This window comes from Musa acuminata, chromosome BXJ1-7 (assembly GCF_036884655.1).
Source record: "Musa acuminata AAA Group cultivar baxijiao chromosome BXJ1-7, Cavendish_Baxijiao_AAA, whole genome shotgun sequence".
Taxonomy (NCBI): Eukaryota; Viridiplantae; Streptophyta; class Magnoliopsida; order Zingiberales; family Musaceae; genus Musa; species Musa acuminata.
The window spans coordinates 6239689-6257891 of NC_088333.1; the positions used below are offsets into that span (position 1 = coordinate 6239689).

Below are 18203 nucleotides of genomic sequence, written 5' to 3' on the forward strand. Positions count from 1 at the left end.
ATTAAAATTTGAATGCCTTTCAACTTTAGCAAATATTTCTCTATACGATCAAATTTTGACCTCTCTTTGTAGCTTGAAATCTTGTGTCTAAGATGACGCTCAAGTAAAATTGCCATTCAGCGCACACAAATAGACAACTCTTTAGAAATGTTCGTATCTAAAATGACAAGTATGGCTCAATCATGAAGAATAAGATACTGCATAAGCAAGTTATGATGTAGAATCACCACAATCAAATCTGCAGAGATCCAAACATAAATCGATGCACTCGTATTATCGTGTCAAATATAGAAGGCAAGAGTTGCTCAAAACATGACTGCTTGATGTCACGACTGATACATATTACAATCATCACAAATGCCAGAGTACTGATTCCTGAAATATGAAAACTCAAAGTTTTATTTCGTGGCTGACAGAAAAAGCTTAAAACATAGGATATGTGTGGTGTATAAGTCTGATCCAAGTTACAGCCTTGGCAGCTCATTTGAATCAGATGGGTTACCAGGTTCCACCTGCAATGAGAACTTACATGTAAGGAAACCCCATAGCAATCAAATGTCAAGCAGAAGCAGCAGGGTGACGAGAGGAAAAATATTAAAAAAAAGAAAAGAAAAGGAAAGAGTTGCCTAATTGGAAAACAATAGCCCAAAAATGCTTCAAAGACAGTGGCTGATATGCTTTATCACATGATGCACCCCTGCAACCACACTTCTTTTCACTTGACATTCAAGGAAAGTGGATGCATATAGAAATAGATATAATTAAACATAGCAGGAACAACCAGACTACATCAGGCCCCAGGTTCTTTTAAAGGATCTGTAAACCAGAATCCAATAAAGCATAAACATTTTGGAGAATCAATTAAGAGGCTAATACACCACATATTAAAATTGTAGATTCTCAGACTGAAAAGCAATTGCACATGTGCTTAGAGTAAGATGCTAAAACCAGTATAAATGACAACTATTATTGTTTTTTTTATAGTTACTCCTACCATATATAACCACTACATAACCACGAGTACTAGTCACCTACATTTTGCTGCCATTTTTATTAAATGTTAGTAAAAATATAAAACCAGCAATCTTGAATTTCCTCTTCAGAAATGGTTGTAATCAATAGCAATCCGATAGTAGCAGAGGCATCCTTTATTTCCAAGTCATAGTCACAGTTAGCTGAACTCCTAAATCTCAACTTCCCTCTACTTCATTAACAAACTTTTGCTCCTCTCCAATTGTGGTTCTTTGTTTGAAGTTGTCAAATTGGTTGGAATTTGGCAATATTGGCAAACTTCAATTGATTTTGATTGGTTCATAGCTGAATTTTGCTGATTTCTGATTATAGGAACAAGAAGTTACAGAAAGTTGATTCATTCTTGGACACCACCGGTGGCACAAACTGGGTGTCATATTGAAATTGCAGTGGTCAGAAAGGGTGGCCACCAGTGTAAGGATAGCAGGTAAAATGCAGATGGACAAAGAAGCAGGGCTGTGTTCTTCCTCTTTTTATTACTCTTATTTCCATTTCACATGTCAACAAGATGAGTATAAACAACAAAATTGTCTACTTATTAAATTGTAGAGAGCAAAATCAGTAACCTCTAGTAGAGATTCTATATTTTCTACCACCCACACTGAGAATATTTGCCAATGCCCTATTTGGCTATATAACTATACAAATAGATGAAAGATGACACAAACAATAATGCTAAGAAATATAATTGCAAAAAGGATCCACCCTTAAATCATGTGAATTTTAAATGTGAAATGATATACTTGGCTACTTGCAGAAATTTACGTATTCACGCTCAAACACACCTCAAGGTATTTTGTTAACAGAGTGGCTGTGCTAAAGTTAAAGCCCTGAACAGGCCCTCCTTCTGTGCGAGACAAGTGCAGTTGCTTCCTAACTTGAGTTGCCAGTACCTGGAAGATTTAATGGTATAAACCAATCTCATTAATCAGAAGAAGATATGGAAAAATAAACATAATTCACCAAATTAGGGTCTAAGTGAATGACAACTGCAAGCATAATAAATCCTACTATAAGAAGATATGAAAAACTTATATTCAAGAGAAAGCGGTGTCACTATACCTTCCCTAACTCCACACCCCACTGGTCAAAAGAGTTGATCCCCCATATGAAGCCTTCAACTGCAATTCTATGCTCATAGATTGCTAGTAGCTGAATAAAATCAAATGATAGCAGATTTATGCAAGGACATGCACAGAGAACTGATGAAGTATGACTCTTCAAATGAATATGTCAAAAAAATTTAAAATGATAAAGATCCTAAACTCAAATAACAGGAGAACTTGTAAAGTAGTATGAACCTGCCCAATATTATAAGCATCTAATGAGGGTAATAGTAGACTCAGAGATGGCCGGTTGCCAGAAAAGGTCTGCAAATTACGATATTCATCATAAGGACATAAGATCCAAATTTGATAGAAAAAACAAAGACTAAAATAATCACCTTGTGAGGAATAAGGTGGTCAGGTACATTCTCATGAAGTAACTGTTCTGGATTCTGAAATACAACCAAGTATTAGTAAATATAAATTTAAACTTAGATATAACAACAAAATCCAGAAGGTACCTTCCCATAAGCAAGAGCATCCGGCTGTGCAAAAAAGTTTGACATGAGCTCATCATGGTTACTAACTACTTCCCCTGCAATACAAAGATGTGGAAGAGCATGACTAATCTGCAGAGAGAATCCACTAACAAAAAGCCACAAGTCAGTTATTTTTGTCAGTGCCAATTATATGGTACCTTTTAGGTAAATTGGCTGCTGACTCTTGATTGAGCCTATAAAATCACAAGGAATCACTCTTCCCTGACAAATTCAAGAAGATTTTCTCATAGATCATTGTGAAAATAATATATTACAAGACTACTTGACATAATAAACATTGATTGTTTGCAAGTATTCAGAGATATAGTAGCAGAAAATCCACCTGAATTGTGCTTTCAGATATTAATTGTGGTTAGACAGTATGGATAAGTATGAAACATTGGGTTTCCATGCAACTTGTAAGATTTATAAAAGAATGATGAAGAAGGGGTAGGCAATATAATCAAAGCCTGAGAAGCACAAGCCGAAATCTGGCAGTCTGATTTGACCATGAATTAAGTTCAAGTACAGAAAAGCCTGAAAACCAAACAAAAGAGACCTATATGATAAATCATACTCTTGTAAACAATAGGGGAATAAATTTCTGGAAAGTTGAATTGGGCCATCAAAAACCTTAAGTTGCTTGATGTTCTGGACTAGCACCTTGGAAAATCAGGCACACAACGAAACAGAATGCACAAGTTCTTCCACCCTATTGAATACAAGCAAAAGTTAGGGCAGTCCATCTCTTATCTTCCATTGAAAGGAATACCAGGTTCATAATGTGTATGATGTTAAGCAATTACTTGTATTTATTTTTTCCCCAAGATGTTGGCTTTGAATTTATTTGAAAGTTTAACTCCAGTGTCTGTTCAAATCTTGACAAGTCTTGGTTATGATGATTCTAACGGGCTCTCATCTCAACATTTTTCACAAAGCTCTTTTTTATCTTCACGTGCATATTTACAAGCAAAACCTTTGCAGACAAAGGATCTCAAATAAAACAACCAAAAGTGGTCAAGAAGCCAGCCTTCCTAGGACGATGAGGATTCAAGATTGAGACAATGAGCAAATTTCAACTAAAATAAGCAGGAACAAGTATACCAGCCAGATAAGGAAGCAACTCTAAAGACACCTGAAACCATTTAGTAGAAAATCCTCAAGAATTTTCCTTGAAACACTGTGTCACTACTATTCATTAAGAACCTTACTTGATGAATTAGCTGATAGAAGCTGTGCTGACCATTTGTTCCAGGCTCTCCGAAATCTATTTCGCCAGCTTCGAAGGGAAGTGGAACACCATCAATTGAGACACCTTTTCCATTACTCTCCATGCTAACCTGTAAGATATAATAACTCCAAAGATTAGCAAAGATACAGGCACTTGAAATAAAAAATGTATAGAAACAACTCAAAATACCTGCTGAATATGCGGAGCAAACTTCTCAAGTGCCTGAGCGTAAGGCAAGATGGCCTGAAGAGAGTGATGAAAGTTTTTTGTCAGAGCAATATACAACAGATAATAAAGCTTAACAGACTAAACATGAACAATAAAACATTTCTTACTCTTGCAGGATATCCAAGAAATGTAACATTCCACACACTCAACAAACCTAGAAGTACCTGACTCAAGCAACACAAGCATCTGTTAGAAAATAATTATTTGGACTGAGATTATAAACATATAAATTTGTCGTAACATCTTACAGGTAGGTTCCTTTCAAATGAAGTGGAGTAGAAATGGTTATCAATGTTAGAAGCACCTTTCAGAAACCTTCAGCAAGGAAAGAAAAAGAAGTGAGAACATTCACAAGATTGTAACAGGAAACTAATCTTGATGTGTAATCCGTGGTCTAAAGTCTACAAAGTATAAATAACACTATCAGTTAGACTTTCTTTAGATTATTTATATTTTTTAGCATAACATTGAGAGTGAAAGAATTTGAGCATAACATTGGAGAAAAACAGATTGAAATTTATGATTAAATAGTCCAAGATTTACCATCATTATTATAAATCAGTTCACAGAATGGCCTTTCCAAAAGATGTCAACATATGGCACAGAAAGGTAGGTTCTTCATCATGGTGAGTGGATAACTGGGATATTCATAATGGGGCTTTAATATACAAGATATGAGGCAATTGCAAATGAGCTCGATATGATGAAAAACGACAAAAACAAAAGTTCATAAACAGTCAAGCGGCTCACAGTATATAAGGTTTCTTCAACAACAACAACAAAAGAAAAGGTCATAAGTCTCAATTATTTGGGGTCAACTATATGGAACTTTTACCATAATTGAGATCTGTAAAAAGCTTTCAGCAATTTGTACAGTGATCCAAAAACTATTTGGGGTCGGCTACATAAGGTTTGCTCTTTCCAAAAGTTATTTTGAACTAACAGAAAGTATAAAAGGCAAGACTCTTTGCTTCTATTGAATCATCATCAGATTAAAGGTCTTCAACAATTTGTAATCAGTGGTCCTCCTTACTGTTATCCTTTGAAACGCAGAACTCACATTTCATATTACTGCATTGTCTGTACAGTGATCCATGTATCACTTAGATACTTTACAATCTCATTCAATTCTTGATCTTCATTTTATTAATACTTTTCCAAGTTAAGAATTTCACAAGGATAGATGTTGTATTTTATTCCAATTTCTTACCCATTTGCTGTCCAGATAGAATGGAATTGTTTCTCTGATGGTCAGTATCGTAGACATTCTGCCTCCAGCTTATATCCCCTTAGTGATTAATTAAATCAGTGAAATGCCTTCCTCTCAGAAGAAAGTTGGTAAAACAAGATAATACAATGATATCTAAGAGAGAATAAAATTCACAAAAATTGAAAGCAAGCAAGAATATTTAGAAAAGAAGATATTTGTTGAACTTCTGCTCCACATTGGCAAATCAAGTTAGCCAAAATGCATCTCCTGCATTAATCAGATTAAACTTTTTCATGACCCTTGTATGATCCTTTGTTTCCACAGAGATATGCTAAAATTGCAATTTAAAAGCACATATCATAAAGCAATCAAGGTTTCACTCGAAGTTCATTTAACTATGAAAAATTCTCTTGGTGTAAACACAAGTTTCTCTTTTAAAATCATTGCATTAAGAAAGATAAAGCATAAATTATCATACTTCTCAACAATTGGAAAACCATACTGGAGAGACAATGGAAGTACACCAACAGCACTGCAAACTGCATTAAAATTGACTTTGTCAACAGAACATCAAATAATTAAACATTTTCAATCATATGAACCACGACACGAGGATAACTACCACTATAGCGACCACCAACCCAATCCCAAAATGCAAAAGCATTAGCAGGGTCAATACCAAACTTCTCTACTAGCTGCATAAATATAACAAAATTAGGCAAAGAGTTGTGACGAAAGAAAGAATGAATGCAGCTGATACCCCTTTACAGTTTACACATTGCATTTTCTTCAAAGAAAATATATTGTAACAATCAGCAAAGGTAATCAAGAATATGGGAAGTTTAACACTATTGCAGCACAGTATACTGATATGGCAGGGCATGCTGTTTGGAAAACCATTGTTCTCGATAGCATAAGAGTTGGCCTATCCATGTGTTAGCACGACTCTCATGAATAAGTATGTGCTAGCCATGTCAACATGGAATTGCAATCCTTTATGATAAATCATAATATTTCTCAAATATTTTCGCGTTCAGGAACATTCTCGCTAGTTCTGGCTTCTGTGTAGCCAATGACAAAAAACACATCTAAAATAAGGCAAACAAGTTGACATGATAGGGAAGCATCGCATTCAGGGTGAGGTGATGAAAATGGAAAACAAACTAGTAGATAGAGAAATATACTATACTCCGTTATTGCTTTGATTCTAGTGTTGAAGATCCAACGTGATATGCATCTTAGTATCCAATATCTCAGATGCTTTTACTTGGGAAATGAGATGGCATAGAATTATATGAAATCAACATATGGATATCGAGATGTCGATATTATGATTGAATCCAAAACAGTTATTTAATTTTATAATATTCTGCACACAATGGAGCAATTTTAAAACTATTTTACATCTAAAAACCGACATACCAACATTAAAACTGGTTTTAATATATTCTTCTCTTCTTTCCTCTTCTCCAATTATAATTCTTCATATTTAAAAATCAATATTTATTATGTTCAAGGATTTGGAAGCATTATTAAAATGGTGGACATATTTGTTTCACTATGTAAGAATTTTGCCAAAGTAAAAGAAAAGAGAGCACTACAACTGAAAATATAAATTTACCGTAAGATTTGTACTGACTGCCACCATGTGCTTTGCAACTGCCTGAGCCCTGGAGGAAGTGACAAAGAGTGACGTACCAGTACACAACAACTGAAACAAAGGAAGAATATTCTAAAAGAAGGTATTTTAAAAATGTGCTAACCCAAGAGCTGACGAGATCCATTCCCTCATTGTTCTAGCATTCAGCATGGTTTCAGCTGTTGTAAAAGTCTTTGAGACGACCACAACTGTATTAGCCAGTGACCACAAATGTAAGTAAAGAGGATCCATAAAAAATGTAAAGTGATACCAAAAATTTCCTTTTCAAAATAAAATGTTGTAATTACCTAAGGTAGTTTCAGGATTTAATCCCTTGAGATTTCTAGCCACATCAACTGGATCCACATTTGCAAGACTGCAGGAAAAAGACATCAGATATAGGTTGTGACAAATCATGTTTATTTACTACAGGAATTTACGTCATTGCATTTCTGAATCCTGCATCATACAGAGAAGAATTATGCCAGAAATTGCCGATGGCCTAGATACCCAAAAGTCAGTTGAATACAGAGTCATATGCTGAATACAACGTTTAATATGCTCAAAATTAACATGGCAAAGTTCACACATGTTGTGATGCAACAAGGACTGTGACAATCTGTTCCTCAGATACCAGAACCTATAAAACTTGTCATGACCAGATGAAAGCAGCATTCACTTTGGGGGATCAACCTAATATTTCCTTGAGGCCAAGAAGTCCATTTAATTGGATTGAGCTAATATTATCTATTTGAGGTCCTTATGCTATTGTCCACAAGATTCACATTGGGTCATAAAACATCTCACTCAAGCAATTTCCTGAAAAAGTAACTACTACTCAACAATTTCTCTTTTACACAATTAAAAGGTATAAGGAGCATGAGAAGACATTCATTAGTGTATCCAACTTTCTATTTAGAGAGTTAGGGAAAACATAAATAGATTCCATATCCATCTCTATCTCATGCTAATGGTTTCTCAAATATCTTCAGTTATAGCCTAAATCTGCTTTTTTTGTTAGATCCCCCACTACAAATACAAACCTACATATGTGATGAAGTCTTATAAAAATTATAAGTTCAATATTGGAATTTACAGACTCAAATTAGCTGTGATGATGGCATCCTGAAAAGCAAACCTTCTAAAGAAACAAAAGCAAGATATATCCCTTCATCAGAGTTCCATGCATATATCTTTTTATGAATTGACCACTAATTATGTTTACTTACAATCGCAGCTGTCGTCCATTGGCACAATCTGCAGACTCTGGATCTGAAAGATTTCAAGATATGATGACTTGTAAGAAAGCTGTGTCCATTTATTTTGGAATTGATGGATTATCACCTTCGGCAATAGCTTTGTCAATGAACTCATAGGTAACAATGATTTACCTGTCTGAAGAGCAGTGTGCACAAATAATGGGCCTAAAAAGCTGCCACCAATACCAATGGCCACAACATCTTTTAATGCCTTCCCTGTCGCTCCAACCTGAGACATTTACTAATTAAAACCAAGGACTGGTGTTTTAGAAATGGAGATCAAGCAATTTGGACATGCTTCTTACCCAAGATCCACTTCGCACCCGATCAGAGAAATCTTTAATCTTGTCCAAGACATCCCAAACATCTGGTACCACATTTTTCCCATCACTGCAAATAACTTTATCTCTTGGAGCTCGCAAAGCAATATGCAGAACGGACCTATTCTCAGTACTGTTTATCTGAATAATGTAAAAGATGAGAGTGACAAAGTTCATCAATGACTATTCATCAAACTTATTAAGCCTGTAGAATAAGAACAATCTACTTTAACATTGTTATAAGAAAAAGTAAAACTAAAAACCTTAACTGACTAAAAGTAAGCTCTATTTCTGCCTAAATTTTATGGCAGGCCAATCTAGAAAATCTACTGAAACTGATTCAACAACCATATAAAGGACCTCTATTCTTCTTCTAGAATCAATTTGACATCATAAAACCAGGAGGAAATCCCTCCCAATAACAAAATTGCAAAGCATTATAAGAAATTCTTCACAGAAATCACAGCTTGATGTTGAGGAGGCTACACGGAATAAGGATTGACAAATATCTACTCACTAAAGCTAAACAAAAATATCTAGACATCAAATTATGTGTCCGAAGGTTCTACTTACGTGCTCTCCATTGTACATGCTGTCAATTTTTTTCCTAAGATCCGCTGCCTGCAACAATTCAATGGATCAAAAATAAGAGAAATATCCTAATACTATGAATGTGAATGCAGAATTTCCCACCTCTGCTAGTTTGAAAAGCTTTTCTGTAGTGTCAAGGCGAGCACGTTGCCGTGAATAGTCCAAAATAATTCCATCAAACTCTCTGTTAAATGGGTTGAAAGCCACATCAACAAAGCTCAAAATGAATTAGAAGTAGCAAAAGACACATATGGTTGATGGTCGATGACACAATTGATGAGTATCATACACCATCATCGACTGGCACCGATCGACGTCATTCATCAGATCTCGTAAGTGTGTCTTTTCTATCACATTAATATGTTCCTGCAGAATGACAGAACATCAACTTGGTGCCATCCATGAAAGTACTTCAGCCAAATGACACCAAAATATTGATAAAAGTCCCACCTTCAAGTCCTTCCATGGTTCTGTGTCACATATAAGAGCTGTCGAAGCCATTACCGTCTGAAACAGTACATGATATCATCTTATCACCTCGTCAGTGTGGAAATATAATGCTAAATTATGCCTTCCTTTTGTGAATTCATAAGAAAACCATGTTGTGAAGTTTGTTAAATATGTTAAAGAACAGCAGATAATGCACAGAATCTGAAATTAGAGAAAGGTGCTCAACAGCTCTGGAAAAGTGACCGCATTGATGACAATCTCAATAATTGTACATTTGACTGGTTAACAAAAGATATTCCTATAACTGATCAATGGAAGAATGGCTTAAACATATTCAACATGAAAAAAATCTCACTTCAAATTTTAAAGCAGAGGGCAGACTCATCAACATCTTTAAAAAGGATTAAACTTTTGACAGCCACCTAATTATAAAGAGAAGAAGAAAGATATTCTACACATCATCAGCCCCATTAACGGAGTCAGATCGAGTCTTTTCACTGTTAGGAATTAGCTAGATAGATTCTTTTCTAATCTAAAACTGACTCTTACTAAATTTAACATACGACGCCGCTCAAGTCCGACTTTGCCTACAAAGATTTAAGTAAGAACACCCCAACAATTGCACGAAAAGAAAGGAATAATTGATATGAACCTCGACTTCAGAATCCGCACGAGACTCCACAATCCACGTCCTTGCCTCCTGTGTTTAGATCAGGATTTAACGAGCATGAATAAATACTAAAAAAGGGAAGCGAATTGATGGAGAACAGAAGAAACAAGAAAGAAGAAGGCTTGCGCGTAATCCCAGTGGAGATCAGATGGAGGAGAGCACCTCTTCCACAAGAACGCAAGAACCCTTTTCCGGATAGCTCGTCGATTCAATGTACTCGCATCGCCATCGTTCGTGAGACCGGGGGCGGCTTAAATGGCCGGGCTGTAAACGTATCGGATCGAATCGGACCGCGTTCATTCTTGTCCGATCCGTCTCTCAAGAGATCCGATAATAAGTTGGCTTAAAATGTAAGAGAAGAAAGAGGACAACTGAAGGGGAAAATAAATTAGGATTGGGAACATATTTATTCGATTGATCCAAATAAATTTAGATGCTTGAATATTATGTAATCACCGATGATTTTTTTCTCCTTTAATATAAATTAATTATCATAAATAATTTTTTTTTCTCTATTTAAATTATTAATTTCCTTATTTGCATAACATAATTTAAAAATAATTAAAATTATTTTTTAATCATATGATAAATTAAAATTTATTTATTTTCTAACAAGTGATGTGATTTTTAGAAAGTAAATAGTTCAAATTATATTTTTGTGTGTGAACCATAAAAAAATAAATATTTAAATTTAAAGATAAATTTTTTCTATAAATTATGAATAATAAAATAATAATTTATTTTTTTATTTTTTTTATAAAATAGGACGTATGATAATAGTTGACATTCCTACCTAAAATTACGGTAGTTGAATAAAATATGCATCTTATTCTAAAGTATATAAAAGTTGATGCAAAATTTAATTAGGTTTCTGCTGTCATCCTTTTTTTTATTGTATTGGGGACTTGCGCATGGCTGCGATGCTTGTTTTTTTAGTCAGACCCAACGTATGACTTGACAATTATCTCTAGGGTCGGTTCAAACTAAATCCAAATTGAACCGGTTCGATAGTTTTTCGATTCCAAATCGAATCGATAGCTGTTTTGGGTGATTCAGTTTTGGGAATCAAAATCGATAATTTCAGTGTCTGTTCGAAAGTAATTATATCAACAATAGTCTTAAGATAAATATTTATATATTTTTTTATCAATAATAACTATGGAGAAAATTTTTAGTATAAGACGACGAAGCCCATTCGAGTTGAGTATCGAATTAGTTAAAACTCAACGATTGGATCGAGGAAAAAAAAATAAAAATAAAATATTATCCATGCAATCGAAGGAATGATAGTACAATCCATACTAGATCTAACCAACTGCCCATCCTACAATCTTGACACCTCGTACTTTTGTCTCAGTCTTTTTTTTCTATCTATCTATCTAAATCAAATAAAAATATTGATTTAGATAGAAACGAATAAAACTAAATTTTTATGTGTAGTAGAGTTATCTTGTGCCTCTAGTATTCTTACTCACCTATGTCGGTTTCGAGTACAAGTACCTTTTTGTTGTTGAAGGTCGTTCGAGCTTTTCCTGGGAGTATAATATCGATTAGGACATTCAATATTGACAACGATCGATAAACTTATAATATTATCAATTTTAATCAATATTTTATGTCATTAGACTCATTACATATACGGAAATACATCCACTTTTTAAAATAACATTATGATAAAAACATTTAAAAAAATTATAAATTTTTACTATTTTAAATTATTTTTATTTTTATTTTTATATTTTTTAATAAAAACCTAAGATTCTATTTCAAGGTTACATATGGATCAATTTGTACCGAAGTTTTTTAAAAGGTTAAATTATATTAAAAAGAGTTGAGATCTCATTCTCTGCCACTCTAACATTGAAATGGTTGGTATTTGATCGTAAGCAGCTTGTAAAAGCCATAACCACATGCAACATGCTCACTTGTTTCTTTTGTGTCTACATGTTAATCTATACTGCATAAAAGTTACTAAACCTTTCAATTCTAAAGATGAGACACACACACACAAACATACACGCCCAAAAGCTTCAATTATTTGAAACCCCTCCCCCCACCTCTGATGGGAGCTGTACTCGTTCTCCCTTTCTTGGTTTATTTGCCGTCCTTCCACCACCTTTTGTTCTTCTTTACAGCAGAAGAAAACACGCTTCTTTCGGCTACTCTTACCTCATCAACTTCCTGCTCCAGAGTAGACGCACGTTGCATAGCCTGCAACATCATAGAATCACAACTTTAGATCGTAACCATCGATCGAATTGGTTTTTGAGCAGGGTGGACGTACTGGGATTGTCCCTGGTGAGGACGGCGGTCTTCCGGAAGTCGCAGTCCCAGCCGTGCCGGCCGGTGTTCTGGTACAGCTGGTTCATGGCGTAGGCCGCGTGCGATCGGACGGTGTTGGGGAGGTAGCACGCCCCTCCCTCTTGGATCGGACGGCAGTCTACTCCCTGCTGCGCGCACGCGTAGTCCAAGTTCGCCTGCAGGTCCTCGTCTGTGGCCTCCGCCTTCGGCACGCACCATCCTGCCGTCGCCGGCTTCCGCGCCGGTGTTCCCGTCGAGTTCCCCTGCAAGACCAAATCAATGCTTCGAAGTTCGTATTTATCACGTACGTTGTCGCATTAACCATGCAAGACTGGCGTGAGCCGAGCAACCTTGTCCTACCTGGGTGGTTCCGGTCTTGGCGAGGCCGGCGTCGTAGACCGGAGAGAGGTCGGCTCGAAAGAGGCCGAAGGATCGCTCCGAGGTGGGGCCGGGCTTCAGGTCCTCGTCGTAGAGGGCGAAGATGTACGTGTCGACGGATCGCCCGGGCATGAGGGGCGTCCCGGCCATGGACCGCAGATGCGCCACCAGGTTGACGTTGAAAGCCTTGGCGTTATCCACGGTGGCGCCGGCCTCGTCCTGGTCGCCGCGGTACGGCCACCCTGTCTCTGCCACCACGACCTCGGCCTCCGAGAACCCGGCCGCCGTCAAGGCGGCCTTCACGGCGTCGAGCTGCGCGTCGAACATGTTGGTGTAGGTGAGTTTAGATCCGGCGTCGAACCGTCCCGGGTTGGGCCGGAAGAGGCAGAAGGCGAGGGTCTCCGGCCGCGGGTCGCTCTGGTACGCGAAGTACGGGTACGGGTTGATCATGAACGGCGCGCCAGTCTCTCGAAGGAAACCGAGGACGCCGGCGAGGTTTGAGGTGAGGTCGGCGCGGAAGGCACCCGCGGAGGGGGGCTCGGAGCTGGCCAGGACGGCCATGGAGTGCACGGTAGAGACCTTGATTCCTGCGGAGGGTGCGGCCTCGGAGAGCGCGGAGTGGAGGTTCCGCATGGCGGGGAGCAGCTGTGGGCCAAGGGATGCGTCGCCGGGGGCGAGGACCTCGTTGCCGACGGACACAATGGAGATGGCGGTGGCGGGGAGGAAAGGAAGGACGTTAGCAGAGACCCAGCGGCGGGCGGCGGAGGGGTCGGAGGCGAGGGAGGGGATGTCGCCGTCGGCGACGCCGATTATGACGGAGATGTTGGTGCCGGCGAGGGCGCGGAGAATGGGGGGGTCGGTGCCGTATAGGCGGATCTTGGAGATAGTGGTCGACTTGAGGAGACGCGCCGTCGCCTCCGGCGGGGGGAGATTGTCCGCCACCTCCCCATAGTTCACCCCGACGAACGACTGCGACTCTTCCAACCACAAAAGCAAAAGAAGAGCACAGTTCAAGATTAGAAAAGGCTTACATTTTGTTTCAAGATAAAGGTTTTCTTGACCAATAGTCTCTTCCAGCAATTTCTTGTGTTGGAAAGACGAAGAAGAACATCAAAAATCCAATTTTTCATCAAAAACCTTCTTTAGTCTTGAATTGAAAAGAAACAAGAACAAACTGACGCAAAAAGACAGCTAAATATGTTTATTTCGATTGCAAGACTTATGAAAGAGAGACATTTTATTTGACTTCGCACACTTTTCGCAAAAGAAAGAAGAACATGAGAGAGATAACAATTACCAGCGAAAGGGAGGATGAGAAAGAGAGGAGAGATCACGAGGAGAAAGAAGCGACTCCTGTACGACATGGCGTGAAAAGAGGCAGAGAGCCGCTCGGAGAAAGAAAGCACGAAGCCTTAGGCAGGGCGAGACGGAGGAGGACGAGACCTCCCTTGCTCTTGATAAAGAGGACCGTTGGGTTCAAAGAGACGGCTTTTGCGGGAGGAAAGCAGCGATGCCCGATTCAAGGATTTGGTGACTTTCCCACGTGCAAAGAAGCCAACGAAAGATGCCGGTAATTAAGAAGCCAAGGCGAATCCGACAGCCACGTGGCCCTGGTTTTTGACCACCCCAGAAGTACCACGCCGAAGGCAAGTGTACGTTTGACTCACTCCGTGATCGGAGCCGGAAGAACTCGTGAATGACCAACCAAAGGCACTCCCCTCCTTTGTAGGTAAATTTAGCTGTTTTTTTCCCTCCTCCTCCTTTGCCATGAAACAGGGGTGTCAGATGGGACCAGATCTTTGAGGTATGATCTCGATCCAACAACACATAAATTGACTATTCTTGAGAGGCATACTTGGTGTGTGTGTGTATGGGGGATTGGAAGCAGGAGGAGGTTTAAGAAAAAGGTGGTTGATTCATGGCGAAGAAAGCATAGCTTTCAAAAAGCAAGAAAGAAAGCATTCCATTCTAAAGTAGTTAGCTGGGAATTAGATACCTTGCTGTATTTTTGTAAGATGAGGAACTTCTATCCAGCTGTTCTCGATCCACCCAGCAGCTCAAAGGTCTCTTCTGCAACTATATGGGCTTCAATTCAAGTAGGGTTAACCAAACTAAGGCATGCAATGTGGGGTAAGTGTGTCAGATTGTTTTGCAGGAATTCTGACTTCACAGGGACTGTTGAGCTGCAAAGATCTTCTAATTGAAAGATTTTCTACTAAGATATGCTTTCTACATTTGCTTTTTTCTGCTTCCACTCAGGTAGCATGGCGATATTGCATCTATCTTTTCCATATCTCGGAATCTGTCTGTGCCTTGGGATTTTCCATATCCCATTTGCAAGATTCTGAGAGGGAATGTGTTGTCACATTTAAGTCAAGATTGTGCCACCTTGTCATGGACATGTTGATCTGCTAGCTGTTAACGCATGCAACCTTCATGCTGTACAAAATCGACATGTGTGTATGCTCAAGAAATCTAGCAGCTAAATTTGGTTCTTTCTTAATGTCAGTATAGAGGTTTTACATGCTGCTTTTTTGCTAAGAGTTGCAAAACAAGAACTCATCTGTGCCAGAGCCAAATGCTGATACCCATGAATCATGGTCAATTTTTGCCTCCACCTCAAACAAGCAATCTTCCCTTTGGTTATCATCTGTACATGAGCAACTGCTAAAGCATCCATTATCTGCAACAGGAGCAGTTTATTTTCAGTTCAAATGAACTGTATAATCTCATCTTTTGGTGCCTCTGATTTGCTGAGGAGTTTTGAAGTTGTCAGAGGTGATCATCCACTGCTTTGTCTGTCCATCCAAGCTTCTGAATTGCTTTCTGCTCTATGTTGGCAAAAGCTGGTAATCACTATTTGAGGACTTCTCAAGTCAATCTGTTTTACAATAGAAAACAAATAAAATCATGATCTGCATTCCAATATGATTTTTAACAGTTTCTAAACTTAATCATTGTTTAATGGTTTCAACTACATCATGTGTTATAGCAGATGGATGATGTAGGTGAGGTGAATCCTGTCCATGAACTCCACATGTTACCTGATTCTGCACCTTCAAGTTCATTTATCAGGATCAACCTCTCGAGCCACTCAGCAGAAACCTGTGGATGACAGCCACCCAAATCAAGAATGCAAATGCACCAAAGACAGAACACAACCAAAACTGGGGTTTGGAGTGAACTGTGCCCTGCACTCCAGGCTTGAACAAAAGGGCCAATTTGTCTGCTATTCGAAGAAATCGACCTCTCACATGGAGTTTTGGGAAGCTAAAGCCAATGCAGCGCCTTCCTCCTGACGAGGTGATAAGAGTTCTCTTCTTTTCTGCTGGTCTGAGGACCTTATCAGGCCAATGCAACAGCCGACTTGAGCTCCACTGGACCCAGGCTGAACTATCTCTCTCTCATGCGGCTACCACTTACATGACCATAGCTTCCTTTGGGACCTGGAATGCCTCCAATAATGGGTGGCCAGAATCCAATGCAACAGTGGAACATATCCAAGCAGAACATAAACCAAAGTGGAATGGAATCTTCTCCTCTCAAAGGAAGGGTGGTGTTTTGTTTGAATTGCAGTTACGGTAGCGCACGAGTGTGTGTGGCTCTCTTTTCTTATCTTCTTCGGCTCCTCCGTCAGCATAAACACAACTCTAAAGCTGAAAGATTGTGTGTTTTGGGCTTCCTCTGTTTGCTTCTTGTGTCAGAGCTTCCCTCCGAGTCATGTCTGGAGAAGAAGCGCATCAGAAATCCACGGCGGACTCGGCATGGCTGGAGGAGCTGCAGTTGCCTCAGGTGCTGATCTCTGAGAGAGTGCGTTCGTTGCATGCGACCATCGAGCAAGAATGGGATTACCTCCGGCGCAGCGCGTGCCAGACCGCCGCCGGCCGGGCACTGTGGAATCACGTGATTCGTGATCCCCTGGCTGCGGTGCTTGCAGGAGAGAGCTACCTCAGAAGCCTCTACGAGAAGATGAGGCAGGACAGGCTTAGCAATGCCCGAGAAGTCTCGGGGGTGATTCTGGCAGTACGAACTCTTTGGTTCGATTCCAGGATCGAAGCTGCCATCAATTCCTTCGGCGACAGGGGAGCTCATCAGGTGGTTCTTCTCGGTGCAGGTCAGTGGTTCCTCTTCCTTCCCCTCAGCATTTGTTGGCTTCGAGATCAATGCTTAAAGCCGTCGCTTCCGCAGGCATGGATGCGAGAGCTTACCGCCTCAGCTGCCTCAAGGAAAGCATTGTATTCGAAGTGGACTTCCCTGAGCTCTTGCAGATCAAGGTTTCCCTCCTCAAGGAAATGATGGCATCTTCCAAAGACCAACAAATCGTGATGATAGCCAAGTCCCTGGTCAGAGTGGCAGCTGACCTCAGGGAAGGGGACTGGATCGAGGAACTGCAGAAGCGTGGGTTTGTTCCTACAAGGAACACCGTGTGGGTGCTCGAAGGCATCCTCTACTACCTGTCTCACCTCCATGCCATGCAAGTTCTTGAGGTCATCGCTGCCAACTGCAACTTGACCCACACCGTCCTCCTCGCGGACTTCATGAACAAATCTTCGGTTTCCCTCTCCAACTCCACCTTCCATTTCTACAGTGACTGGCCAGACCATTTGCTGCCCACGCTCGGGTATTGCCATGTCAAGCTCTCACAACTAGGGGACCCTGATGCTCACTTTGGCTTGCTGCATGACCCCCAGAACCTGTTCAACAAGTTAAGGAGCTTGCCCAGATCCATGGAGACTCACCCGGAGGATGGAACACCATGCCGACGGTTGTACCTGGTGGAAGCCTCCGGAGGTCCAAGCCAGGATAGCTGATAGATCAAGTGATTCCAAGGAAGAGGAAACATGCATGTTCTGAGACATATACATAGTAGATTCTATAGTTCCATAGCTCCTCTTATTAATTTCCTTGATTCATGCATAAACAGAAACTTGTACCTGTTCTTGATTCATGTATATGTGCATAATGCACAAAGCTAGTGGAATGAATGGCAAAGGAAATTGCAAAACAGAGTGCCAAATGGTGGAATTTAAGGGTATTATTCAGTGACAATCCATGGTGGTGCCACCAACAGGTCATGTGCTAAGTTTTATCATGAAGCATTGCTGGTGCCCAGTTATCCATTCATTCTCTCCTGGAAACTGATCATCACTTATCTACATTAAGTGCTCAGCCTCTCTGACACTCTATAAAGTAACGACAGGTTGGTGGTATCAAACTAAAGGAGATGGATGCCCGCAAACTTTTCATTTCTTCACATCATTTGAAAGATAAATCCCACCATTTTATGCATCTGATCTTAGCCAGTCAGC

The 18203-nt window shown here is 39.6% G+C and overlaps 3 protein-coding genes across 4 annotated transcripts; 1 reads left to right on the plus strand and 2 right to left on the minus strand.

Moving 5' to 3' along the window:
* Positions 1–245: 245 nt before the first annotated feature.
* Positions 246–10443, minus strand: LOC135678469 (glucose-6-phosphate isomerase, cytosolic-like). 2 transcript variants are annotated; one of them, XM_065191329.1, is made up of 25 exons: positions 10378–10443; positions 10198–10245; positions 9546–9602; positions 9385–9461; positions 9198–9279; positions 9078–9125; positions 8490–8645; positions 8317–8413; positions 8155–8197; positions 7234–7301; positions 7050–7134; positions 6908–6956; positions 5909–5981; positions 5765–5825; positions 4325–4391; positions 4184–4240; positions 4038–4091; positions 3829–3957; positions 2776–2839; positions 2600–2673; positions 2477–2530; positions 2334–2402; positions 2095–2184; positions 1818–1925; positions 246–512 (listed from the first exon to the last, which is right to left on the minus strand). In XM_065191329.1, exons 3-25 carry the CDS (start codon positions 9594–9596, stop codon positions 465–467), a joined length of 1704 nt encoding a protein of 567 aa, XP_065047401.1. In that variant the 5' UTR covers positions 9597–9602; positions 10198–10245; positions 10378–10443; the 3' UTR covers positions 246–464. The 2 variants fall into 2 exon arrangements, with proteins under 2 accessions (XP_065047401.1, XP_065047402.1); XM_065191330.1 differs by having other exon boundaries at positions 10342–10443.
* Positions 10444–12070: 1627 nt separating this feature from the next.
* Positions 12071–14434, minus strand: LOC103990321 (glucan endo-1,3-beta-glucosidase 7). The gene is made up of 4 exons (XM_009409411.3): positions 14192–14434; positions 12877–13871; positions 12500–12779; positions 12071–12426 (listed from the first exon to the last, which is right to left on the minus strand). The coding sequence occupies exons 1-4, from the start codon at positions 14256–14258 to the stop codon at positions 12389–12391; spliced, it is 1380 nt and encodes a 459-aa protein (XP_009407686.2). The 5' UTR covers positions 14259–14434; the 3' UTR covers positions 12071–12388.
* A 2011-nt stretch (positions 14435–16445) lies between these two features.
* On the plus strand, positions 16446–17899 carry LOC103990320 (uncharacterized). Its single transcript, XM_009409410.3, has 2 exons — positions 16446–17008; positions 17083–17899. The coding sequence occupies exons 1-2, from the start codon at positions 16615–16617 to the stop codon at positions 17703–17705; spliced, it is 1017 nt and encodes a 338-aa protein (XP_009407685.2). The 5' UTR covers positions 16446–16614; the 3' UTR covers positions 17706–17899.
* The last annotated feature ends 304 nt before the right edge of the window (positions 17900–18203 follow it).